General features: G+C 37.5%; 2 protein-coding genes across 4 annotated transcripts in view; one reads left to right on the forward strand and one right to left on the reverse strand.

Annotated features, from left to right (window-relative positions):
• LOC126761445 (uncharacterized) overlaps positions 1-803 on the reverse strand; it is a 112,496-nt gene extending 111,693 nt beyond the window's left edge. For both annotated transcript variants that reach the window (XM_050477595.1, XM_050477594.1), the window contains exon 1: positions 235-803. The gene's annotated coding sequence lies outside the window, so the exon portion shown is untranslated. The remainder of the gene's footprint in view (positions 1-234) is intronic.
• A 1,849-nt stretch (positions 804-2,652) lies between these two features.
• LOC126761444 (uncharacterized) lies at positions 2,653-24,737 on the forward strand. Of its 2 annotated transcripts, none has more exons than XM_050477592.1 (9): positions 2,653-3,204; positions 5,596-5,879; positions 5,945-6,033; positions 6,099-6,769; positions 7,710-7,874; positions 10,780-12,306; positions 13,805-14,515; positions 15,355-15,479; positions 15,533-24,737. In XM_050477592.1, the coding sequence occupies exons 2-9, from the start codon at positions 5,852-5,854 to the stop codon at positions 23,602-23,604; spliced, it is 11,388 nt and encodes a 3,795-aa protein (XP_050333549.1). In that variant the 5' UTR covers positions 2,653-3,204; positions 5,596-5,851; the 3' UTR covers positions 23,605-24,737. The 2 variants fall into 2 exon arrangements, with proteins under 2 accessions (XP_050333549.1, XP_050333550.1); XM_050477593.1 differs by having other exon boundaries at positions 14,378-14,515.
• Positions 24,738-27,291: the final 2,554 nt, after the last annotated feature.

Raw genomic sequence — 27,291 nt, forward strand, 5'->3', positions numbered from 1 at the left:
GTCAATTTTCTTAAGATTTTTGTTTATGTAATCCCTACATTTTTTTCATCAAACTCTCTACTAATTTTTACAACTTTATATATGTGTACACTTGTACATATGTATACAATTCTAATTGGAGTTGCTCATAACACCTATAATATGCTAATTACATACATACAATGGCTGTTTTGTATTTTAATTTTCCTTTTCAGTATATGAATTTCACTTCAAAAGAATTGCACTTTCATTTACCATTTGGATTGAATGTTGGTGTCGCATCAAGTGGAGTTGGTCGGCCGGTTGGTTGTATGGTTTGTTATTGTTTTTACAAAATTGTTTAGTTGAGTTTGGCTCGAAAAACAGTCGGTTTTCATAAAACTGGTTTACGTTTTAACTTTTACATATGTATGTTTTATCTGCTGCTTTAACACTACACTCGTTTCGTTTCGCCACAATTCGATTTTTTGCTTCTTCTTCTGCAACTTCTACCACTGCAGCCACTTCTACTTTTTTCACTCCTATTCTGCACTTTGCAAAGTCTACTTTTCACTGAATCATCATACACTTTTCATATAAATGCGCATTCAAAATATAAATTCACTTTTCTTTTATGAAAAACTTGTTGGTTTTTCAAATTGAAATATGTTTGCGGCTTGTTGTTTCGTCCGTCCCGAAAGAAAGTTATTTCTAAAGTATTTTCTTTCTTTTAAAAGAAAGAAAAAAATTATGTATTCTGTATGTATTGGTCCGCGTATCCGTTTCCGCGTTCGTATTTTACGTCCGTACAGCGCGACAGTTGCGAATGAATTGAAACACCCAAACACAGAAGGGAAGCATTGGTCATCGCCCAACGTCGGCGATGGCAGCAGACAATTTTCCGAAAACCGATTGTTATTTCCTTGCTTCGCTTTGTGCTTGACATTCGCATTGTTTTGAAAACGAATTGGCATGAAATCAAGCTGTCAGTTGACGGAATGCGTTCTGAAACGTACGTCATTCAAATAAGAAATTCATCTGTCAGTTAAAAATAGAGGCAAAGTAGTTACAAAACTGAATGAGTATTTTTTAACAGTCCAAAGAAAATAATAACACAAATGGTTAGTAGAAAACTTGAGTTATGTCAATTCGCTTTGAATTTAAAAAAATTTTGCAAATCGATTAGGAAGTCAAAGTTTTTAAATGTCTTTTACGAAAAATTTTGCTTCATATATTAACATTTTACTTAGGCGGAAATAGAAATATGAAAATCAGCGCACAAACTATAAACGGAAATATTAAAAAAAATTTAGATATTAATTCATTAATAATAATTCCTCTATGGATTTGTAAGTAATATGAGAATGTTATATAGGGAAAGGTTTCAGTATTTGCTTAAATCTGAGGTAAGCTTATAAAATGTTGGCCAAAATTTTCACATGATTGGCTCAAATGCCCTATTCTTTTAGAGGCATAAGGCTTGGTCAAAATAAACTTTATACAATATATAAAAATTACGTGTCACGTTGTTTGTCCGCGATGGACGCCTAAACTACTGAACCGATTTTAGTGACCAACTTAGAAGATAGAATAGTAAAAACCATTCATAAATAAAAAATACCGAACCGAATTTGTATTATTTAATTATAAATTACAGTCTGAATGACCACTGTCCTTAATAATTTTACTCTAAATAACTTTCGTTTTATATTTTCCATTTTTAAATATTGTTAGTTTCGTTCAACTTTCTCTTAGCACGTTCTTATTCGGTTCATATCCATGACATATACATAAGTAAGGGATTTCCAAATTTGGGCAGAAACTCTCATTGTCATATTAATTGTCAGAATCTTGAATGAAAGCATAAATATTTGGATTTGACAGAATCTTTATTTCCGTAAACAGCCTATTTAGCGTTTTAAAGGATTTCCTTTTAATTGTTTGTTTCTTTTCGTCCTATGCACACAGACAATCGATTTACGAAATTTATGTTGGATGGATCATCGGTCTATAAACCAAGCCAACAAAATATGGTTATATTATCGCATAAAAGCTCATTAGTTGATACGAAATATTTACTTTATGTTATGTCCTTAATATGTTTTTTATTATTGTTCAAAATCCGAAAGGTAATACAATTATGCTTATCATATAAAAAAGTGTCAATTTTAAATCAGATAACAAGTCATGTGTAACAGTTAAACAAAAGGAAAATGTGTTCTAATATGCATCAGGAAAATAATTAAATATAATTACTACGAAATAGAGATTAACTAAATGTTATTAAAATATTTATTCATAATTAGTAGTGCAATCCATTTAGTGGGTATCCGTAATTAATGAGTGTATATGCAATATCCCATTTAATAATAATTAATCCGCATATTTATACCAACTTATGCTACTTTATTTTGAATTTTTTGTAATTATTAAATAAATATTTTTACATTATTCGGGCGCTCTAAGCATTATTTAAAAAATGTTAACACCGAAAATCAACTCAACATCTCAAGTATATTGTTATTCCCCTTTTACAATTTACATTTCCACTCCAAAGTATGTAAAGGCATCTCTTTCGACGGTGTGCGACAGAAGCGGAAACATGTACTTATACTCTGGCCATCCTGTTTCGTTTGGTTGCCGTGTGGTAAGGCACAGTAGAATAAAATTTGTTCAGTTTATTTCGTGCGTTGAACGTATTCGGTAGTGCTCTTTTGTGGTAAAAGTAGAAAAAATTAGGAAAGTGTTTTACCGTGTGTATGTGTAATGTGAAAAAATTGTGAAGTGAAAATTTAAAAGAGGTATCAAGTGAAGATAAAATAAGCAAACGCTTTAAGTTCGTGTTGATGGTAGAATATCATTAAAATACCTCTTGTCTGGAAATGAAAATATAAAGTGAAAAGTTAAAAAATGTATAAAATTGTTAAAAATTAGAATCGGAAACGAAAGAGCTCAACGCACGCAAGCACACATACACAAATGAACACGTACACAAACATACGAACCAATGTAAAGATGGAACTAAAAAATTTTCACAATCTTTCTACATGATTTATTGACCAAGAAAGAATATAAAGAAACAATGAAGTAAAATGTAGAAGACGAAAACGAATACAAGTGAAATAAAACATAATGAATCTATATTTTTAGATAAAACAAAATTGCGATTAAAAGAAATTAAATTATAATTAAAAATTACAATCGCAGTGGTGCAACAACTGTTTGCACTCAGTGTCGGCGGTGGAGGTAGGCAAAAAAAATATACACGAATTATGCTGAAATTTTATTTTTTAAAGCTTTTTATCGAAAAAGGGATGTTGTTATGTTCTTTGCATGCAATAAAGTTATACTTGGCAGGCTGAGAAGTGTCAAAACAGCGTGAAAATAGAATTATGTATTTCTTAAATGGGCGGGAGGTGTGTATTTAATGTATGGTAGTTGTTGGTTTATACGCGTATTCGTGAAAACGCTCAATTTGCGCACTACAATGCTCCCAATGGCTCACTTCGTGCGTTAGAGCTCTATCATTCGGCTTTGCTCCGCTAATATATGTATATATTACATTTACGTGAATGTATATACATTTCTACATTCATTCAGATATGCGTGCCTTGAGTAAATAAATTCTGATTGCGCGCCTTCAGCTAGGCCAAACAGACACGCGCACAATATCATGCCAAATACAATCCCAGTGTAGCGTTATACGCTTTGTCTTTTATGTATATAGTGCATTTTCAAAGTTTTTAGCTTATATTGCGAGAATTTACAAAGTAATAATTTTTCTTATGACCACATTAGAAAAATTTCACGTATACCTTTTTCTACTGCATGCAAACGTTTTGACAGCAATCTCACTGACATAAAGGAAACGGAAAAGCATACATATCATTGCGCAGGTGGCATTAGTCATTTCCTTCGCACGTATGTTGATAAAGCTTTGCAAGCTGTCGCTATATCGCTGTTTGTTGTTGTTTTTTGTTTTATAAAAAGATGTAAGTAATGAGTAGCACGGCTAATGTATGTTTTTGCCGCCGTAGAGTCAACAACGTACTCATTTTTGCATCAGCAAGCATAATATCATTAACTCTCTCTATTGGCGGTATTGTGTCCGCATTTTCAAAATCAAAACAATCCAACACATCGGAAATCACTACGGCGATGTAAGCGGCAACAACGGCGACGTCGTCGACTACAATAACGTAAAGTGTGTTGACGTCGGCGTCGAAGAAAGTAGATGATTGTTTGTTCCTTCTAATCGTATTTTGTTTTGATTTCCGATTGCTTTATTTTGGTGCAGCATATGCAATGATTTTGGGTGGGTGTATTATTAAGGTGCTTGACTTGTAGTGCAATGTGCGCGCCAAACTTTTTACATACACAACACATGTGTACATACATACCTGCATGTACTTGATGAAGTAGGGAATTTTGATTAACCTGAAATCCGAAGGGAAAATATTGCACGGCTGATTAATGAAAGCTGGCACCGGAATTCCGACAGTCTAATTCGCTGCACCAAAGCATAGAGAGCTTGGTAATTAATTAGTAACACTCAGGAGTTTGTAATATTTTTTTTGCACTTTTTTTTTGATTGCTCTTAAAGCAATATTTTCCGACATACATATGTCCGCTATAGCCACAAATGTTACTCGCATAGAGTTCTAAATAAGTATTTACATACATACATACATATATAAATATATGAACGCTCTCATATCTTTCAATAATCTGTAATAAACAGATGCCTTTTGAAATATAGATATTTTCGCACATATGTTTTTGATGCTTTATAACTATTATTTTCGTTGTTATTTTGTTTGTAAAGAAAGCGCAAATAATGTGTCATGTTTTTTGAGATCCTTATATACAAATAACTTAAAAAAATTAGTTATATGTTTAAGGATGGGTCTTAAGTTGTGCAATGAATCTGATATAAAAGGTTTTATTTTTGTTTTTGCTATATTATTGTGTTCTTGTTAAATATCTACAATTCTACATGTGTATGTTTATATCAACATGCATGTTCATACTTACATACATACATACGTTTTCTTTCTCCTAGTTACCTACCTGAGTTACCGGTAATTCGATACTAATTTATTTATTTTTTCCTTCATACACTAAGCTTCTATATAAACTACATATGTACATATATGAACATACATATGTATGTACATACATATGTGCTTTTCGTTGCCAGTTGTGGAGCTTCATGTCAATTTTGGCGCCTGTTTCCTCGCAATGCTGAGCTGTCGATTAGCTTTGCGGTGCAATAACCTTGTATTTAAAGTTGACAAATATTCATTAAAAATATTTCTGAATATCAAGAAATTGTACCTCAAAATATTTGTTTTACAATTAAAATATAAACAATTAATCAATTGATTTTTTTTATTTTTCTTATAAATTTATTTTCCCAGTTAAAAAAAAAAATTTGCATATTATGAACTAAGAGCGGAAATAGGTTAATGTCAACTTTTTACGCACACAATTTACAGTTTTATATAATTTACTGCTATGTATCGTATCGATAAACAGAATTACTTCGAGTTATTGCATGAAGCGTATTTCTTTATTTTGAATATTGTATGGATATGACAAATAAGCAATTTGCAAGTGACAACATTCTCCTTGCAGGTGTTACATGTACATACATAGCATATATACCTAGTTTGTTTTCGTAAAGTGGTTTTCTAATGAGCAAACAAAATGCCTTGAACTTACTCACATAAGGATGTTATACGAAAGCAGATTATATTTAAGTAACCGAAGCAATAATTGTAACAACAGCTTAACATACAAACAAACAAGAAAATTTTAACAACGGAACAAAACTCAAGGAATCATTAAAATAGCTAATTAATTGTTTAAAAAAGCGTGAAGTAATATATAAATGGTTTCTACTTTTATCGGGCTATTGGGTGAGTGTATGCTTGCCTTTTATAATAGTTTTCGAATCACTAAAATTTATATTTATGTCTTACAGACATTCAATCATGGTGGGAGATACCGTGCATATCTCATTTTTGTTCATTGTTTAGTTCCGCTTTTGACTTGCCCGACATCGATATCGAGGTAGGTTGTATTGTATGTTTGGCATACTGGTTACATACAACTGTAAACTGTAAATTTTATTACAGGATCTTGAGTCGGCGCTGTTGTCGGATGGTACGGATGAAGACCAAATTGCGCTGGTTCCCGAGTTAATTGTGCGTTTATTAAAGGGATGCGATGCGCTCAAATCGGTAGCAAAAGAAATAACCCATAGCAATTATCAGATGTTCTTGAGGCGTTTTCTACGCCAACAGTGTCGCATACACAATACCGAAAACCACTTTGATACGGACATTGACTTTCAGTCACTGCCGGTGCGCAAACGTTTACAAATACTACACGATTTATGCCACTTTCGTCTCGACTCTTGCGACGTACAAGTTATACTAAGTAATTTGGAAGCGGATAGCTTGCGTGTTGAACCGCTCGGATACGATTCGAAAAATTCCGGCTATTGGTATTTCTATGGCACGCGATTATATCGCGAGGATAAGCCAGCATCGTCTTTGAATAGTTACAGTGGTATTAGTGGTAGTAAATCAACGACCACATCACTGAATGGCAAGGGAAGTGAAAGCGCTAAAGGTGCCGTTTGGCAAGTGATTTGTTTTACCGAAGAGGATTGGCAAAATTTAGCCAGCAAGTTTAAATCTTCAACAAATGCAAAAGAGCGTGAATTATATCAGATATTAGATGAGAATTTTCTACCCAAATTGCCGCAACTGTTTCGCGAACGAGAACGTTTGAGACGCAGAAAGTAAGTAAATGTTGTAAGAGCGCCGATTCTAATATTTATTTAATAGTTTCTTTTTAATTAAATAAACATATCTAGGTACAATTAAAGATAGCTTGCAGGTGTGTAAAATGTCAACTGTGTGCCCACCACTGTGTAAAAAATTTCTTTCTTGACTAATTTAAAAGGAGGTTCGATGCCATTAAAATATATATATAGTTTTTTTTTTATACCCTGAACAGGAGTAATTCGATTTAGCTATGCCCGTCTGTCTGTCTATATGCATATACGCAAATTAGTGCCTCTGGTTTTGAGTTATCGGTCTGAAATTTTGCAGACGTTCTTTTCTCCCCAAAAATCTGCTTATTCGTCAGAACCGCCCGTAACGAACAACTATAGCATATAACTGTCATACAAACTGAATAAACAAAACTTCCGTTCCCAAGACAGTTGCTTCTGCGTAACCGAATTTTTATCCGGCAAAGGGTTGAGTTGACTACTCGGCATAATTGTCCCGCTACAACAATGACAAAAAATGTAATTGTAGTTTGCAAAACCCTTTTTCATGAAAAGGTATTTTCACGAAATTCGGCTTGATTTATTGTCTAAAACAACAATACAATCTCCGAGCAAATTAGATAAATCCGACCACTAAGCGTATAGCGGTCATGCAATTTGAATGATCAAAAACAAGTCATTGTATAAAAAAATTGTTATTTGACATATTTTCACGAAATTGGCATGTATTATTATATAGGGCAACCCCAAAATCTCTTTTAAAACCCTTTTATGATATATCACAGGTTTACGCCAATTAATAAGAGATTTAAGCAATATCTTTGCGAAATTTAAACATAAATCGAAAAATCTAGAATTTAAAAAATATTTTTAATATATGCAAATATGAAATTACATGCGCATGCAAATTATTTCTATATCTTTTTTCCATTTCTTCCATTCACAGACTACTTCAAGTACGCAATTCGACACGCATACGTAATATCGTCGAGCTAAAAGCGCGCCAAGAGCAGGAACGATTATTGCGTGAACGTCAACGCTATCAATTCGAGCCGCCAACGAATCTGAAACATCAGCAGTTGTCGTCAGTACAGAGCAGAGCAAGAAGACGGTTAGCGAGAGAACTTGCCACTACTACTTCTACTACTACCACTAGGGACAGCCAAAATTGAAAGAAAGAACAAAAGTCAAAAAAAAAAAAAAACGACAACAAGCCTTCAAAATACAAATACTTAAATATTCCAAAAACACCATAACACTTAGAGAACTGTAATCAAATGAAAATGAATGCGAACGCATATCAATTGCTCATTATCCATTAAAATACAGCGAACTCAGACAGCAACAGAACAAACAAACGAAAAGAACAACAGAAGAAAACGAAATCTAGAAATAATCATTCAAAACACACGCATGCGAAATAAACTGACTTCGTGGAGGAACACAAACATACATACATACATACAAGCATTTACATATATATTACATCAATACCTGCTTTCACTTGTCCATTCACCCAAGAATTTAACAAACATACATACATTGACAACATAAGAACTACAAACTGTCAAACATACATACATCCAAACTAATATTGCATTAAACACAAAAGTTTTGCTTCATTTTATGTATCCTCATGATTTTATGCGCTTGAAATTTGTTCATATCTATGCTGTGATCTATTTCTGTTTGCTTAATTTTATTAATGGATCATATACTATGCATAAATATTAATTGATTGGACTGATTGTTGTCACCAAAATTGCAAACAGCCAAATGCAGACAAGTCAATTTCGTTTAAAGATTTTCCATGAGTTGACATTTCATAAGACAGCTAATTACAACTGACCGCTCATTCACAAACAATACTCAAAACCATTGCTAAGTAAGCACACTAGAAATTGAACGCTTCTTTTGGGAAATTTGCCTGTCGAAAAATATTTCATGCTATGCGGAATAGTGTAGCGCCGGCGAAGGGTGTTCCATGAAACTATGAAAAAAGAAATCGTGATAAAAATGAAAAACTAAAACAACATTAAGTATTAAAACAATACAGAAAAAAATAACTTGTTACGAGGCGTCAGTGGCAACAACAACAGTTAGCAGCAGCGGAACATGAAAAATTTACCGACTACGACAGCCATTAATTTGCATTTATTTCGGTTATTGTGGTAATCACAGCAAAATTGGACTGAACTTACGTTTGGTTTCGTTATTCAACTAAAAATCGAAAGAAAATTATACAAATTTAATAAAAGAATTTAAAAAACTATGTAAGCATGCTTTTTCGTCTTAAATTTCTAGCATTTGTTTCAGTTTTTTTATATAATTATTTATTTACTCATGTGTTACATTTACATTTAGTTAAGTTATTTATTAAGATATAAGCTTCATCTCCATTTGTGTTGCGAGCTTTATTTAAACACATTAAGACCGACGACTTTTACTCTGTCCACAATCACAATCATCGTGATGTTCGAATTTCAATAGTAGGCGGTATTATTAGAGCATAAATTTGACAGTTGCGTTTAAAATATCAATTTTAAACAAATAGCCCAGGGTTGCAAATAATGAATTAAAAAATTAATTTATTAACATTTGAATTATTTTTTTTATTTTGTAATCACAAAACCTTAATTAAATAATATTTGATGTCAGAGGCTGGATTAAAAAAAACAATAAATTAATTCTTTTCCAAATGCGCTTTTGAAAAAAAAAAATAAAAAAAAACTATACAAAAAAACTAATTACAAAATAATAAAAAAATTATAATAAAGATAGTAATTGAAAAAAAAAAAAAATATTAATAAAAATAATAATAATTTAAAAAAATAATAATAAGAATAATAATTTAAAATAATAATTAATTTAAAAAATAATCTACATAAATATTTAATTTTAATTCCGGATTGAAAAACCAAAAATATAGTATGGGATTGAGAAAGTTGTTTTAGTATTCATATTTTTTAGCGTTTGTACTAGAGCTCTTGGTATTCGAATAATCGATTAACCGGATAATAATATTCAGTTTGCGGAGTGTCCGGATAGCCCTAAGTCGTCGTCTATTCATTTAACCGCCCGATTTCAACTGTTCTATTCATTCGTTGTCGACTATTCGAATAGTAATTCAAAACCTCTCTACGAATGTAAGTTTATAAAAACTTTGCTGTATAGTAAGAAAAAAGCAAAGGCTGCTTGGATTTCAAACAATATTCCTTCATTCAAATACTCGCAGCAGATCAACTATTCGAATAGTCGTTCTACTTTGAATAATTTTAAGAGCTCTAGTTTGTACGTCCTCTACTGTTTTGGACTAGAGCATTGAAACGATTTATATTTTTATCAATATTTAATCTAGTATGTTGGCATTAAAAATTAAATTTTATTTTTAATTATAATACTTTACAATTAAATTAAAAAAAAAAAAATTATTTTTCAATTCGAAACATCTTTAATATTAATTTAATAAAAAAATTTTAATGTAATAAAAAAGGTTTATAATTTTGAATCCAAAATTTGTGAATTAAACAATGTGCAACCCTGAACAGTTTTGATTTGGGTATATCGTATATGGTAATAACTTATATGTAGGTTTTTGCCCAAACGATTTCTTAAGCCATAACAAAAATCGGAGTTCCTAATACACAACTCTTACATAGTATAAATATTTGTTTTTTATTTTAACTCATGCAAATAACTGCAGTAATTGCTTTGTGTGAAATGATCGTATCAATTCTGTTAATTTTCATTCGATGACCATATTGGTAGCTTGAACCGTGTTCAAAAAAATCTTAAACACCACTTTTTATTCTATCTTTCCGTTATGTTTAGCGCTACTGGCATCCAATTTTTTTATATTGCTTTGGTCTTTTGCAAAACCATCAAATTCATACACAATTCTAACACAACATATCGATTAAAATCACTTAATGCCATCGCTGTCATTTACATCGAATTAAATAAAAGTAAAAAACGTATATTAATGCATAATAATTAAAAACTGTTACTTTTTACAGCTCCCAATCCACATCGACCGCCAGTGGCATCTCCACATACGCCAGCTCCTTACGCCGCACAGCCACCACAAACTCCAGCGAGTTTCTCTGTCATCGTGAAACATTTTGTCTAACGCCGGAGGGTGAAGAGGAAGAACTTGACAACAATAACGAGAACGAGAACGAAAACGGCAGAGAGCACCAAACGGCCGATTGTTATAGTGCACAGCAGCTTGAGGTCAATCATAACACACCTGTTGATTGTGCAACCGGCGGTGTTGTAAGCACAACTGATTCGGTTCCAAAAGATTATTCCCTTACACTCGATCACTGTTTGCTAAACCAACAGTTGCTTTTACAAAATATCAAAGTTGAGCCACAAGACGACGAAAGGGAATATGGTGTGAATCCTCAAATTGCAACTGCGTACAATAACGCCTCCGTGTCCGCCCTGCAGAAAGCAGAAACTGGGCACCACTTCCCTCTGCGCTGTGACCAGTTGGAGTTAACGGCGCAGCAACCGTTAGACGGCACACAATTCACCTCACCGGCTCAGTTGGCTCCTGCTAAAGTGAAAAAGTCGCATCACAAGAAGAAGAAGTCGCAAAAGAAACAGAAAAAGAAATCTCGCGAGCATCGACGTCGTCGCAAGCATGTCACCAGTGCAAGTGACAACAACGGTAACAACGTTGACGCTTACAACACTGATCAAGTTCGTGCAATAACAAAAGACATAGAAGAAGTTGTAGCAGCAGACATAACACCAAAACAGAGTGCTAGCAGCACTAGCAACAGTAGCAGCAATAGTAATACTAATAGTCAAAGCAGCAATAGCAACAACAAATCACCCAAAACACGCAGCAGTCACAATAGCAAAAACCAGCAGACGCGGTCGCAAACGCAAAGTCACAGCAACGGCCAGCACACCAGCAACCACGTACTTACGCATACCCCTTCGCTGAGTCCCGAGGATAAGGAGAACTTCTGTCGACAATTTACCGGTGACGCAACAGCGACTGGTGAATTACATGAATTGTCCGCCGCGGTCGCTGTTGATGCACTGGGTGATACCACAGGCGCCGTAGGCACTGGCACGCAGCACATAGCAACCACCATCATAAAGAAAGAGGTGGGTGTAGGAGTTGTACATGATATGGCACCAACCAGCAATATGAAATTGCCCGGCAGACAAACCAATAACTCACTCTCATCGTTGACCGGTAACATATTCATACCGCCCGCTTTGCGTGAAGACGCAACAACAGTTGCGACAGCGGAACGTGCAGAAAGCAAGTCGAAGTCATCGTCGGGATCAGGTAACAGCGCGGGTCACAAGAAGCATCATAAACATAGTGGGTCTGCATCGGGGTCGAATGCCTCCTCTGATACCAGTGTGACTGCGGAGAAAAATCATGGCAGTGGCGGTGGTGGGCATAAGAAAAAAATGGCGGCAGCCGCAGCAGCAGCCGCGGCAGCGTTGGCGGCAACGACAACAACGGCTGCAAGTGCGAAGTCATCGTCGCAGAACTCGGATAAAAGCGCAGATGAGTAAGTGTCTCAAATGTACTAAATAAAAGTTCCTTAATAAGCTTCTTAATCATTTTCATTCACACTAAAGTTTGAATTTTGTTTTATTGTGTGTGACAAAATACACAAAAATTGTTTATGCATTCTCTTGCTGTTGCTTGTATTGTGCAAATTCATGTCGCCAAAAAACACTACTATAAAAGATTATGCCCGGTTATTTTAGAGAGTATGCGAGTGTCAGGAATCATTTAGAGTTTTGTTGAGACCGTTCCCAAGCTATCTAACCGGATTTTTATTCGGTCAAGGACTGTCAAGTCGGTAGCATTTCTCAAAATTGTGGGAGGAATACTTTCTTTAGTTGCTATAGAATTAATGTAGTAAATTCTACAATAACAACTTTTATTGACAGTTCAACAAAGTAAAAAGTGTGTTCCTACAAATAACTGACTCCGATCGTTCAGTTTGCATGGCAGCTATATGCTGCAGTGAACCGATTTTATATATATTTTATAGGGTCTCCAACGTTTCCTCCTGGGTGTTAGACACTTCGTGGAACAGTTAATATACTCCTCTCATGGTCTAAAAATTAATTAAATGTTCAAATTCACCTTCATATTAAATAAAATAACTTGAATAGTTAAGGGTTTTTCATTAACAAACATTTTAGATTATTTAATTTTGCATACTCTCTTTAATCTGCATAATCCAACAATCAATCACTCAAATGTGCTACATGCTTTAACTTATAAATTTAGATGTGACTTTCTCGTTAAAAACATTGGTGACACAGGTTGCTGGCATAATAGCTTATTGTGCGTATGTATGTAAATACCTTCCTCATTTGTATCTCTGTATGTTTATAGGCTCATTGCCGTCTAATTTATATATGTATTTACACAAATATTTCCAGTCCTTTCATTATAACTTTCAATTACTCGCTTCTGTAAATATGTGCTTGTGAATGTATGTATGTTAGACATGTTCCTTGTTATTCTTTTCATACAATTTTCTAAACAACTTAATTTATTGAAGCCCTTTGCGCATGCTTCTTGTTTTCTTATTATCATTTCCATGTAGTTGTTGTTGTAGGAAAATCTCGACTCTTGTGCTTTCCAAAACCAAACTAGTTAATATTGTAAATATTTAACAATTCATTTCCCTTTTTCTTTTGCTTACACTCTCTTTCATTATGTACCACATTCAATCATACATACATCATACATTATCCTTGCACACACATCCAAACACACAAAAATGCGTATTCGAAAATTTTCGTATTGCTGATTTGTAAATAATTTGTGAATATATCAATCATGCATTGGAATTCCCATCCTAATTACTGACATACTTAAAATATATGTACATATGTATATATGTAATTCATAATGAATTATGTATTACCATCTTAATTATTCTCCGATTTCATCATTATCATCAACGCAACCGCAAATGTAAACAACAACCACTACAAACATCATATATGGTTTTGTACACAAAAAAAAAAAATTGTAAATTGTAGAAATGTATTTAGTAAAAATCGCACCACCACCACAACCACCTCAAACACCAAAAACTCAACCTCAGCAACCATCACTACCACCACAACCTCAAGTACCAAAATCACTTCAAATCATACCGCCTCGACTGTGTTTAGAAATGCGTCGCATGGTGCAGAAGCAGCCGTAGTCACAACAACAACAACAGCAACAGCAGCAAAAACATTTGTGTCAACGTCATCGTCAGGCGCCAATACAATGGCGACAGCAGTGACTAAATGCTATTTGAAACATGCTAACAATCAAAACCAAAGTTCTCACAAAACTACTAATCAAAATTATTTAACCTCCCAATCCAATAATTGCTCCAACTCATCTGTCAATTACCATCAACATCATAATCATAATCACAATCATCATCACATCCCAAATCATAACTATAACCATAATCATAACCGTTATCATCACCAATATACGCACCAAACGCACGCTTCCCATTTCCCAATGCATTCCTGTGCCACCAATCAATTGACATCAACATCGTTGAACGCCTTTAATTATGCTTCCAAAAATTCCACGAATACGAATTTTCTCAGTTTCACCGAAACGGAAGAAGTACTACAAATCGGTATGCACAAAGTGCTCGTCTATGTGAAGAACCACCGCGATGCCTGGCCCTTTATGGATCCCGTTGAGGAGGACATAGCGCCACGTTATTATTCCATTATACGAAGGTGAGTTTGTACACAATTCTTTAATATTTATTTCTTATTATTTATGTAAAACAAGAAGAAACTATAACTTCTGGAAGCTGGAATACCCTTTGGAAAGTTTTCATACATGCACTTGATTTTGATCCATCGGTTTGTATGGCAGCTATACGCCACAATAGTCTGATCCGAAAATTTGTTTGGCTTTTGTTGTAGCATTGCCTTGGTTAATAATGCATACGAAATTTCTTAAAAATGTCTTCTCAGAAAAAAAGTTTTCCATACAAGAACTTGATTCTGATCGTTTAGTTTGTATGTTAGCTATATGGTATAGTAATTCGATCTGAACACGTTCTCGGGTATTGAAGCGATGCCTTGGTTAATAATCTACGCCAAATTTCGTGAAGATACCTTTTCAAATAAAAAAGCTTTCCATACAAAAACTTGAGTTTGGTCGCTCATATAGCCCTTCTCTATAATAAACATAAACGAAGAGCTCGAGTTGCCGCGAGAAACGCGAGTGACCCTAGTGCAGCTTCGTTCTGGATATTGTAGCAGGCTAAACTACTATTTATCCAGAATAGACCCCGACATATCCAATGTATGTCCTGCATGCAACGAGTCCCCGCATGACACTGACCACCTCTTTGCATGCCCTGCCAACTCTACTCATCTAATACCCTTTTCCCTTTGGTCCGACCCCGTCGAAACAGCACGTTTTCTGGGCCTCCCGTTAGATGACGTCGACGACAACATAGATAACCCTTACCATCCTAACGGGAATTGAGAAACCGTTCTAGAACCTTCTCTATAATAAACTAAAAGCAATTCTCTAATGTTTCTATTTTCCTTTTTTGGTACAGACCAATGGATCTCTTAAAGATGGAAGACAAACTGGACAGTGGTAAATACAATAAATTTAGTGACTTTCGCAATGATTTCAAATTGATTGTGAACAACTGTCGCCTCTACAATGGACATAACAATGGTGAGTAAATGAGCAGCACCGAAGAACATCGAGTTATTAAATTTCTCTTTTAGAATACACCGAAATGGTAAATAACTTGCAAGAGGCGTTCGATAAGGCCACCAAAAAATACTTTGATAATTTATCAGACGAAGAGGAGGACGATCCTAGTTTGGGTTATCCGGCAGCAGATTCCAAGATGAATGTCTTCCGTGAGAAATACTTCAATAAAAAGTCTTCAAAAGATGCAAGTAGCGACAGTCAAAGCATAACAACGGATGCGGAGAAGAATGCTGTGGATAAAACTACACAGAAAAAGAAAAGCAGCAAAAAGCATGCGCACTCTCATTCACATGAATCCGTAATACCGATAAATAAAGACAAATATGCTGATAGTGCGGACGAAGACTTTGATGAAGGGAATGGTGGTGGTGGTCCAGAGCAGCGTGGCACAAAGCGAAAGCGTAAAGAAAAGGATAAACGACGTAAGAAGAAATCGAAAACTAAAGCAGCAATGGTGGAAAAACATGGCACAGATGATGAAGATGACCTTGAAATGGAGGAAAATGTGGCTAACGAGGATATTCATGAAGATATGGAACACGAACAGAGCACAAAAAAGAGTAAAAGTAAACAAACGAAAGACTCATCGAAAAAAGGAAAGAAAAGCAAAGATAAAAGCGAAAAGTCCTCCAAATCAACAAATAAGTCTTCAAAAGGCAAAAGTGATAGTGGAAAATCAAAGAAGCAGAGCAAAAAAAGCAGCAAATCAAGAAGTCATAACTCTGAAGATTCGGTTATGTCTGAAGACGAAGAGCTTGAGACAACATTGGAGCCAGAGCCGGAACCTCAGCTGGACCTTGATGAGCAATCGGATATGGAGCCTGAGCCGGATACTGAAGATGACGCCGATGACGATGATGAGAGTTTTGAATATCCCGCTGCTAAAAAGAGCAAAAATAAGGCAAGCAAAGAGAGCAAATCGCATACTAAATCTAGTACTACCGCTGGGCATAAGAAAAAGACTACACCAAATAAATCAAATCCGAAGCAGCACACATCCAACAAACATCAAAAGGGTAAATGCAAGAGCAGCAAGTCGAAGGGAAAGTCTAAAACGGCGCAAGCCGATAGCGACTGCGAGAGTGAGAGTGAAACGGAGAAGCTGCTAAAGAAAAAATCCAATGTCAATAAGGATATGCCACCACCAGCGGTGGATGCGCTTGCCGCATCAGCTTCTGAGTTGGAGGAGGAGGTAATCGACGACGATGATGATTCGCGTTCGCGCAGTATGTCACCGTTTAAGGTGGATCTGCATAAGAAATATTCCAAAAGTGCACTTAACGATGATCTCTGCGATTTACTGACAACAGTCAAAAAGGTACCCGGCAGCACAACGGCGCTAAATTCGAATCAAAAGCATACCGCGGTTACTGACGATGAAGAGGACGATTTCAAGTCTTTGTCTAGTCGTAGCTCAACTCCAGTGCGTGGCTCCAGCGAGGAGCGCAAGACAAAACGCGCACCTAAGAAGAATGTACGTAGTGCGAAAAAAGATGAGCCACAAAGTAAGAGCGGAACGACAAATGCTAGTAAAAAGAACGCCGAAATTGATGAAGCGGCGGCGGCTGAGGCAGCAAAACAAGCCGAGCTGGAGATGTTGTTGCCTTTCTTGGATAAATATGAGTTGATTAAGTATCGACGTAGTCGAGCGAACAATTTGCAACAGACCGCAGCACAGAACACAGTTGAAGATGGCCAGAAAAGTGGGCGAGGTCGTTCGAAAGAAAGCGCTGCCAAGAAGAAGGACGCAGCCAAAGCTGTGGAGAAATCGGCTGACAAGACCAACGGAGAAAATGCTAAGCCGCGCAAAAACAATAAGAAAGCCAAAAAGAACACGAGTGCAAAGGAAGTGAAAGAAGTATCTGACACTGATGAAATCAAAACGCCGCCAAAAGAGGAGAAAAGTGCGAAAACCGATGAGAAAACATCTGCCAAAGCATTGAAGTCACCTATGAAAACCGAGGTTGCAGTTGAAGAACTCAGTGATAACCCAACGAGCAATAATATTTCGCAGAATAAAAGTGTTAAAAACATTGAAAAGAAACCGGTTACAACGCCGGATAAACCGGCATCAAAACGAAAGGAGAAGCCTAAGCCGGAACCAACAGCTCCTGTAGTACAAGAGGAAGAACCGCCAAAGAAGCCCATTGAAAAGCCTGTAGCGCCAGTGCCACCAAAAAAGGCTTTGCAAAAGAAGGCCGCCGCCAGTGCTGCTGCCAACAAGAAGGCTAACAATAAGCCAACCGGCAGCACTGTGTCGAATAAGACGTCTTCGACCAACATTGAGGCACTAGACGTCGAAACTGAGCAGACGCTTAAAGACATCAATCGTTGGCTGGAGCATACGCCACGTTTTTCGGAGTTTAGTTCGGCAAGCAACTCGCCTTCACGCTACAATCTGGATGAGTTCGATGCAGCAATACCCGCCAAATTAGAACCGGCCGACTTTCGACGTCCAGTACCGATCGCGCCGCCTAAAATCGATTTAGTGCCCACGAAGCTAGCAGATGTTCTAGTTGATTTAGTGGCCGATGGTGACACAGTAGTTGCCGGTGGCCTTAAGAAAGAAGTGATCTCAGAGTTAATAACTACCGGCAACGCAGGTAGCGCAGTGGGCGGCACAGCGAGTAGTGTAAGCTCCAGTTGTGGCACACCACCACATTCGGTAACGTCTGTCAACTCAGTTGGGAGCACATCAGCAAATGCATCATCCAATAACTCGGTTGTTACAGCACCATCGATATCATCAATTGCCTCTGCTTCCGCTGCGAATCAACCTACTTTGCTGATACCACCGCCTCCTGCCACAGTTGCGCCAGCCTTGACTGCTTTGGCTCCACCGAAACCCAAAGAGCCCAGCACTACCCAATTGTTGCTGAATCCACCACCTCCGCCACACATTAAAAACCAATTGGCTAAGGAAGCCAAGCGAAAGTCGCTGAAAGAGAAGCTGCAAGCGGCTGCCAATCCACGTCGCAAAGACTTACTGCGCACAATCGAACGTTTGCAACCTGGTAAAGCTAAAGGCAATCTTTTGCAGAATCTAAATAAACCTGACGAGCATTTCCCCTTGGGTCCCGTAGCGGCTAAAACGAAAGAAGTGAAAAATGCGCTGATTGTAGACACTGGTGATAATGCGCCCAAACTAAGCTTGGGTACGGTTATAAAAACCGATGATTTTGCCATGGGGCAATCACATAATTTCATCGACGAATTGGCTAGTAAAACTGAGGCGAAATCAATAAATAGCACAGAGAAGGAAGCTGAGGAGAAATCGAGCAAAACCAGCTCTGCGCTTGAAATAATTTCGCCTTTCACACCAAAAGTGCCAATAACAGCTGCTGCAGATTCTGAGGTGGCGTCTGAAAAGAAAGCGGTTGAAGCGTCTGGCAGCGACTATACGAAACCTTTTGAAAAACTGTTAGAGAATAAATCTACTGCAAGTGCGGATTCTGCCAGCGGTGCAGGCGCAAAGGAAAAGCCCAATTTAAGTGCTTGGTTGAAGGCCTTTGGTGTGCCAAAGAAAGCTAAGAAATCGGAGGAGGAAGAGAAGCAGCAACAGCAACAGTCAGACGCCAATGAATCGGCATCTAGTGCCGGTGTTGGTTCTAGCTCGACAAAGTCGAATGATGGCGCTGCGTCAGCGTCAATATCCTCGACTGGTGCCACCGCTGCAAGCAGATCTCCCACTTCGGCTTCGATGACCGGTGGTGTCGACTTTTCCTTACCCTCGGCGCCAAGACAGCGTAAAGCCAGCACTGGCAGCACCATATCCGAGCGTTCTTCGTTCAGTCAGGACCCCGACTCGCCGCGTATAGCAATCGATGAACGTTATGGCTCCTATACGGGTGCAAATTACACTTCGCCAATTGGGGCTTCACCAATCGGTGCATCACCGATAATGGTTTCACCGAAACCCGATGAAATTACCAAGCCTACCTCACCGTATCCATTGAATGGCGCTATTAAGGCGGGTTTCTATCAAGACACCACTACCAAAAGCAGTCCTGATAAAAGTTGTAGCCCACGTGAAATGCCTTCACCATATCCTCAATACTCACAACATATATACTCATCGGCTTCATCGCCAAATGTTTCAACACCGGAATTAAGTGGTACATCACCGTACGGTGGCGCAAATAGTTATAATCCATCTGGTTCTGAAGCTTCCAAAACGCCCGTTTACTCATCCACCTCACCACTGCCGAACCTCTACGATCAGTACAAGCAACCACGTTCGCAAGAATCCGATTACAACTCATCGATGAGCCCGAGTACGCCCAATCCAAATTCACCATATCAGCAGCCGCAAAGCTCACCATACACCACGCAGTCGCATCAATCACCATACCACCATCCGAATTCACCGTATCATCAGCAACAGCACTCACCTTTCCACCAACCGACACACAGCAGCCCAGCACACACATCATCCAATGCAACACCTGCATTGCCGGTTGGTGCTACCTCGGTTCACTCGCCTCTGCATCAGCAGCCGCATAGCCCTATGACTAGTAGTGTAGATTCGCCTGCTTCGTCTGCTGCGACACAACCGCCTACACCATTGGCACATTCACCAGCCGATCAGCCACATTCGCCCTACCAACAGCCAATGAATTCGCCGTATCAATCGCAGGTGCCGCAGTCGCAAACGCAACCGACACAGACACAGCAAAAACAACAGTCGCAGCAAAATGCAAATGCACTCTCACCATATAGCCAAAGCAGTATGAGTCCCTCGCCATACCAGGCACCTGTGGGCACTCCGGAGTCCCTAAACTTCAATCAAATAACACAAAATGCAGATGTTGGTAAAGTGACACCGGTGGCTACGTCTGCACCAGCAGCAGAACCGAGTGTTGCAAACAACAATAACACCAATAACAGCAACAACATTGCCTCCAATGTTGCTAATGTAACGGCGGTGCCAAGTTATGTGCCAACGCCGCATGACCTTTATAATGCATCGGCTATGGCGACAACGCAATCACAGCCACAGGCGATGATACAACAGCAGCAGCAACAGCAACAGCAGCAGCAACAACAACAGCAGCAGCAGACAGACAACTTGCGTGCTCTTTACGGCTCCGCGCTTAGTTCTGCCGCTGCGTCCATTTTGGATGGTGCAAAGCATACGGACTGGAACATGGCAGGAGTGCAACAGTTGCAGGGTCAAATGCAGCAGCAGCAGCAGCAACAGCAACAACAAACACACCAGCAGCAACAACAACAGCTGCTGCATCAGCAGCAGCAAAAGCAACAGAATGCTCAACAACAATTGCAACAACAACAACAGCAGCAGCAACCACAAACTCTGCAACAGCAACAATCGCAAACTCTGCAACAGCAACAGCAACAACCACAAACTCTGCAACAACAGCAGCAACAACCGCAAACGCAACAACAGCAACAACCAAAACCGCAATATCCTACTTACGCTCAATATCAATCGAAAGCAGCTGCTGCAGCCGCCGCTGCTGCCGCTTCCACCAACAAAGAAATGCCCGTTGCAGATAAGACAGATGCCGACAAGCGACAAAACGTTACACTCAGCTACGGTGACAACTCTGCCAACGATATGGTGGCATTTATGCAACACATGCACCAACAAGCGCAGGCACATAAAAACTCAATGACCGCCATATCGACGGCTACGGCCTCCAGTTCTGCGCCTCAAGCCTCAACCACGGCTCCAACCACTGCGGCGGTGAATTCCACCAACACTAACGCCAACTCCCTCAAGCGTACAGCCGAAGACATGCTTGGCATGGATTATAGCGGCACGGGTGCAGGCAACACAGCCAACAAAATGCAAAAGTGCGACAATAATACAGGCTTGCAGCAGCAAGTGTCGCAGTTGTCAACGCAGATTAGCAAACAACAGCAAATGTTCGACAGCTTTTTGGGCGCCATGCCGTTTGGCAAGCACTTAGGCAGCATTACGCCGGACAAGGCGTTCGAAATGTATAATCGTGCGGCATCGATGGGGTTTCCCAAAGACTATGTCAAGGATAATAGCTGTCAAATGCAACAACAGCAGCAGCAACATCATCAGCAACAACAACAATCACATCAGCAATCAAATTCTGCTACCAGCCAACAGCAGCCGCAGCACCACCAGCAGCTGCAACAGCAGAAGCAGGCTCAACAATTACAACAACAATCACACAATCAGCTGCAGCATGGTCAACAGCAACAACAGAGCCAGCACCACCAACAGTTGCAACATAATCAGCATGCGCAACAGCAGCAAACACAAGCCCAACACTTATCCAAGTCGGGCATGGATAGTATAACAGCCAGTTTGCTAAATAAACCCTTAAATTATGGGGCAAGTAGTTTACAGCAACAGCAGCAGCAGCAGTTAGGTCGTGGACAGCAAATAAATCAGAGTTATTCAGCACAGACGCAGCAATCGCAAGCAGCACAACCTCAACAACAACAGCAGCAACAAAACACGCAGCATCAACAGTTGTCCGCTAAACCGACTGCATCTACCGCTTCAGCATCTGTTGCCGGAACAACGCTTGATGCCAGTAACATGCTGAATATGTCCAGCCACCATCTGACGCACCATCTGTCGGCCTATAACAAGCCGACGCCACCGCCACCACCAACGCAGACCTACAGCAATCCGGCTGCCTCATTGTTGCATCCGTTGGCCGAGAGTTTGTTCGGCTTGTCGTCTGCCAGTGCCGGCTTTTACGACAAAAATATGCCGCCAGCGGCTCACATGTATAATGCAGCGGGTGGCGCGAAAAATCTCACAACTTCTCAGTTGTACTCCAACCCTGCGTCTATCGCGGCCATGAGTGCGAGCGCCGCTGGTATGTATGGCAACCCGCAACAACTTTCGGCGGCTACAGCGGCGTCCAATACGTACGGTGTCGGTGTGCCGAACACTAATTCTAGTTGCAGCAATAATACCGGCAATCAGCAACAGCAGAATGCAACTGCTGTCGCAGAGGTTGCCAAGCCGGTGGCCCCCGTAGTGCAGGCGCCAGCCAAGCGTGGGCGCAAAAAGAAGGCGTCAACGATTGCCGCAGAGGCGGCAGCGGCAGCTACAGCAGCTGCTAAACTCCAGCAGCAACAACAACAGCAGCAGCAGCAACAGCAACAACAGCAGCTGCAGCAGCGTCAGCAGCAACAACAACAGCAATTGCAACAACAACAGCAACATCAGCAGCAGCAACAACAACAGCATCAGCAACAGATGACGCAAAATCACCTGCACGCCTCACAATACAACACAGCGGCGGCGCACATGTCACAATTGTCCAGCGCCGCGTCAGTAGCTTCAGCACAGCCTGCCCATCAAAGCTCTAGCGGAGTGCCTGCACATTTGCAAGCGCATGCGCAAGCACTGCAACAAGGTTTTCCACTCTACGCTGGCTTAAAAACCGGTGGTGTTGGTTCACCGCTTGCCACGTCTAGCAGTTCCAATTCCGCTGGGGCAACTGCTACCGGCCAATCAGCCGCCCACAGCACAGCAACTGCGTCTGCAGCCTCAAATGTAACCGCAGCGGGTGGCGTTGATGTAGCGACGGCAATTTCGCTGAAGACATCCGCAGCGGAAGTCACCGGCATGGTGCCCGGGAGCGCTTTCAATTTCGGCCCCACACCCGGCACACTCGGTTTGTACGGCGATCAGGCGGCAGCAGCTGCGGCCAGCAGCTATTTGGATCAATTCAGAGATGCATCAAATCCATACTATATGCCAACTGCGCCGGCGCCGGCTCATCGCAATTCGACCAGTGATGCTAGTGCTGCGGAGAAAGCGCAATCGGCGCTCAATTCAGGCGCCACTGCAGCTAGCGTATATCCATTTTTGACAGCGCATACAACACCGCGTGCTACACCCTACTCATTCATGCATAATACGGGCGCCACACAATTGGCCGATCCCAATTCTCAGTTATATTCGTCATATTTGCGGCGCGAGGACTTTCTCATGTTCAACCAAGGTCTATTGGGACGTGGTGCTGGTGCGGCTGGTTATGGACAGCCACCGCCGCCAACTGCATACCGGCCATCCTCGTTGGGTATGCCCAAGCCTTATGACATCAATCGTTCGTGGTTTTAGCAGTGCGCCAACAACACCGCCCAAGACGACATAGCTGGACAGTTGACAACCGCAGCAGCAGCAGCAGCAACTATGCCAGGCGTTGAAGGCACGTCCAGCAATGGCAATGTAATGGGCGGACAACAACAACAGCAGCCACAGTTGGAGCACCAGCATCAGCAGTTGCAGCCGCATCAGTTGTGAAGCATATTGCCAACGACGATGGCGTGTCTAAGATCACCAACAACCCGCGTGCATAATTACGCTACAAAACAAAGTGTTGTTGTTGTGTGTACGTACATATGTGTGTATAGCGCCGTATGCTTTGCTAACATGCCAACTATCATTACCTTAGGTGCAGCTTTAGTAGTTCTACGACAAGGATATATCAGCATTAAGTCGATATGCATAGTGTAAAGGGAGTGTTAGCGTTGTTGAAGTGTTAACAACTTCGTTTCATACAAGTATATACTACATTTATGTCTAACATATTGCAATTAGATTAGAGCAAATGCAAAAACGTTCTATTAGTTTAGTACATATGTTTATAATTAAGCACAAAGTCTATTTATGCTTTTCTGTAGATAAGTGTTGACCGGCCGCCCAGTCGTCAACGAAAATATTGTTATATTATGGTTCCATTTGGGATACGATAAGTTGGTGAATTACTATTGCGTAGTTAAGTTTACTATTATGTAAAATGTTGCTTATATTTAAAGTGAATAGAAATTCTCGTTTTACGCTATGCGCTGACTCTATAAGACATGTAAGTGTGTGTGAAGCATTATATTAATGATTAATTTTAAACACTCATATATAAGTATGCTATAAGAGCATACAAAGCATAGTCATTTAAATTTCAATACACTGTTGTAACAGTAAGTTTTTAAATTTGTATATAGATACATATGTAAACATATATACATACAGACACAACATTTAATTTAATATTATGTAAGTGAAAAATTCTACGCATATACTATGTATTAAGCTAACAGGAGATTAAGCAAAGCAAAATATCACTATCACTATATACATAAGTATATCTTATGATTCCTTCATTATGCGCTAGTTTCTTCCCATTCAATATTTGTATAGCTTCAAATGTAGGCAGGAACTTTAAAATAAATGTAACGACTTATTTCACAATTTAATAGGCTTCATTTAATTGCTTCATTCATGTATGGCAGTGTGACAACGAATTGAAATAGCTCGTCAACATTCCTTTCGCGTCTGTTTGACATGGACTTGTGGACTCTTTGTAATTTATAAATGTCAGTATTCGTGTGTTAAAATAATCTGCAGTTTCACGCGTGTTGGTTTTAAGCATAATTTCGAAAAAGAAAAAAAATAAATAAAAAAAATTTTATCAAATAAAATGAAATAAGCGGTAGAGTGCAAGTAAAGTTGGTTTAGTGTTTATGTCACTCACTTTGTTAGTTAGCCAATTACTCCGCGATCAGTTTTCTGTTTGCTGTTTGTTGCATCCGTAGGTTTTTGAAAATAATGCAGCTATAAAATCTCATTTTCTTTAAAATTTTGGCAACGCGTAGCTGTTTTAAATCAAAAATGCTAAATATATAACCTGTTGGCATTCTGCTGCAGCGTGGCATGGAGTAATTTGCACTAGCATGCGATCAAAAACGTTACAAAGTTAAAAGCTTACTTAAAATGTAAGAATTATAAAAGGAAAAGCAATTAAAAAAAAATCAGGTCAACATTTTTAGTTTGAACAAATTTTAGGGGGTATTGTAGTCTTTAAATAAAGAAAATCGATTTTTTTTAAATTTATTTTCGAAGTTTAGCGAGTCATGCATATTTCTAGGATTTTTGAAAATTCACATTATTTTCGGAGATATAAATATCATATCGGAGATATACATATGTACATATGTAGGTATGTACGTACATATGTATGTATTCCATCGGAGATATGTATATTATATCGGAGATGTGGTTATTACAACGGAGAAATATAGATATCAAATCGCATTATAGGTAACTATAAGGAGATGTAGGAATACGCGAAACTTTAAACGCGTTTTTCTTGAAACTATTTTTTTTTTTATTAAAATGATACCCACGATTTCTCAGTTTCTACTGAACCGATTTTCCTCAAATTTTTAGAGAGTCTGCTTTATAGAGTTCTCTAGGTCTATCCATGTCCATATTCCCAAATTAAAAATTTTCCAATTTATTTAAAAATGTTTAAAATTTTTAAAAATTTTCCAATTTTTTTTTAATTTTCAATTAATTTCAATTTTTCTAATTTCCGAATATTTTTTTAAATTTTATTAAGTTATTATTTTATTAATTTATTTATTATTTAAAAATTAAATATTTAGAAAAAAATTGTAAATTTAAATTTTTTCCTAAATTGTCCAATATTTGTATAATTTATACAATTTTTTTTAAATGCTTCAAATTTTGAAAAATGTTTCAGTTTTTGAAAATATTTTAAATTTTCCAATTTTTTAAAAATGCTTCAATTTTTTAATTTTCCAAGTTTTTTAAAAATTTTCCAATTGTTAAAATTTTCTAATTTTTCAATTTTAAAAGAATTCAAAACAGGCAAAAAAATTGTTCACAAAAAATACTTGTTCACAATTTGTTTTTGAGGCGAGCAATTTCGTGAAAAATTACAGCATTCCAAATTAATAATTTTTTTTTATGTTTCAGATTGCTAGGAGAGTTGAAATCTTTTGGTCATGTGCCTATTTGTTGAGACCCTGTACTTCATCAGCTGTTAATTTTTAAAAATTTTTATTTTTGAAATTTTAAAAATTTTTAAATATTTTACTTAAATTTTATTTTTATTTTCTTATAATTTTGATTTTTTTATAATTTTGATTTTTTTATAATTTTGATTTTTTTATAATTTTGATTTTTTTTATAATTTTTATTTTTTTTATTTTTTTTTTTTATTTTTAATTTTTTAAATTTATTTATTTTTTATTTTTTAATTTTTTTAATTTTTAACATTTTTAATTTTTAAAATTTTTTATAATTGTAATTTTTTGAATTTATATTTTTTTAAATTTTTGTATTTCAAATTTTTAAATTTTTAATTTTTCGAATTTATAGTTTTTTAAGTTTCTAATTTTCCATATTTTTAATTTTTATATTTTTATAATTATTTTTATATTTTTATATTTGTAATTTTAAACTTCTTAAATTTTTAATTCTGCAAATTTTTAAATTTTTTGTTAAATTTTAATAATTTAATTTTTTAATTTTAAATTTTTTAATATTTATAAATATATAATTTTTCTACGTTTTCTTGCAATGTTAATAAATAACCAAAACAATGGTTAGTAAAAATATTAGTTGCTTATTTTTACGACACTTTAAAAATTTCCTGAAATTCATGTTTCTAGGCTAGAATACCCTCTTAAATTTATTTATTTACATTTCTTGGGACATCATGCAAAAACAAAATAAAAAGTAAAAGTTTCAAACAATAAAGTTAACCTGCCGACGTTGGAGGCTTTTTAACTTTAAATCAAAAACTATATTTAAGTGTTTGCAGCTGTTATTGTATATAATTAGTCACAAATAAAATATTTTTTTTCGAACTACAAACACTAATTTACTATTACAGGTTACTGATTCTTTTCAATAATATATGATAAAAATTATAGGCATAATAAATAACAATGATGAATAAATAATATTAACAAATAGAAAAAATAAAATGAAAAGAGAAAA

The sequence above is a fragment of the Bactrocera neohumeralis genome, chromosome 6, assembly GCF_024586455.1.
Source record: "Bactrocera neohumeralis isolate Rockhampton chromosome 6, APGP_CSIRO_Bneo_wtdbg2-racon-allhic-juicebox.fasta_v2, whole genome shotgun sequence".
NCBI lineage: Eukaryota > Metazoa > Arthropoda > Insecta > Diptera > Tephritidae > Bactrocera > Bactrocera neohumeralis.

Coding starts and splice junctions, on each gene's coding strand:
- LOC126761444 (XM_050477592.1), top strand. CDS start 5,852: ATGGTTTCTACTTTTATCGGGCTATTGG. Junction 5,880..5,944: donor TACTTTTATCGGGCTATTGG/GTGAGTGTATGC, acceptor TATGTCTTACAG/ACATTCAATCATGGTGGGAG. Junction 7,875..10,779: donor CAGAGCAGAGCAAGAAGACG/GTTAGCGAGAGA, acceptor TACTTTTTACAG/CTCCCAATCCACATCGACCG.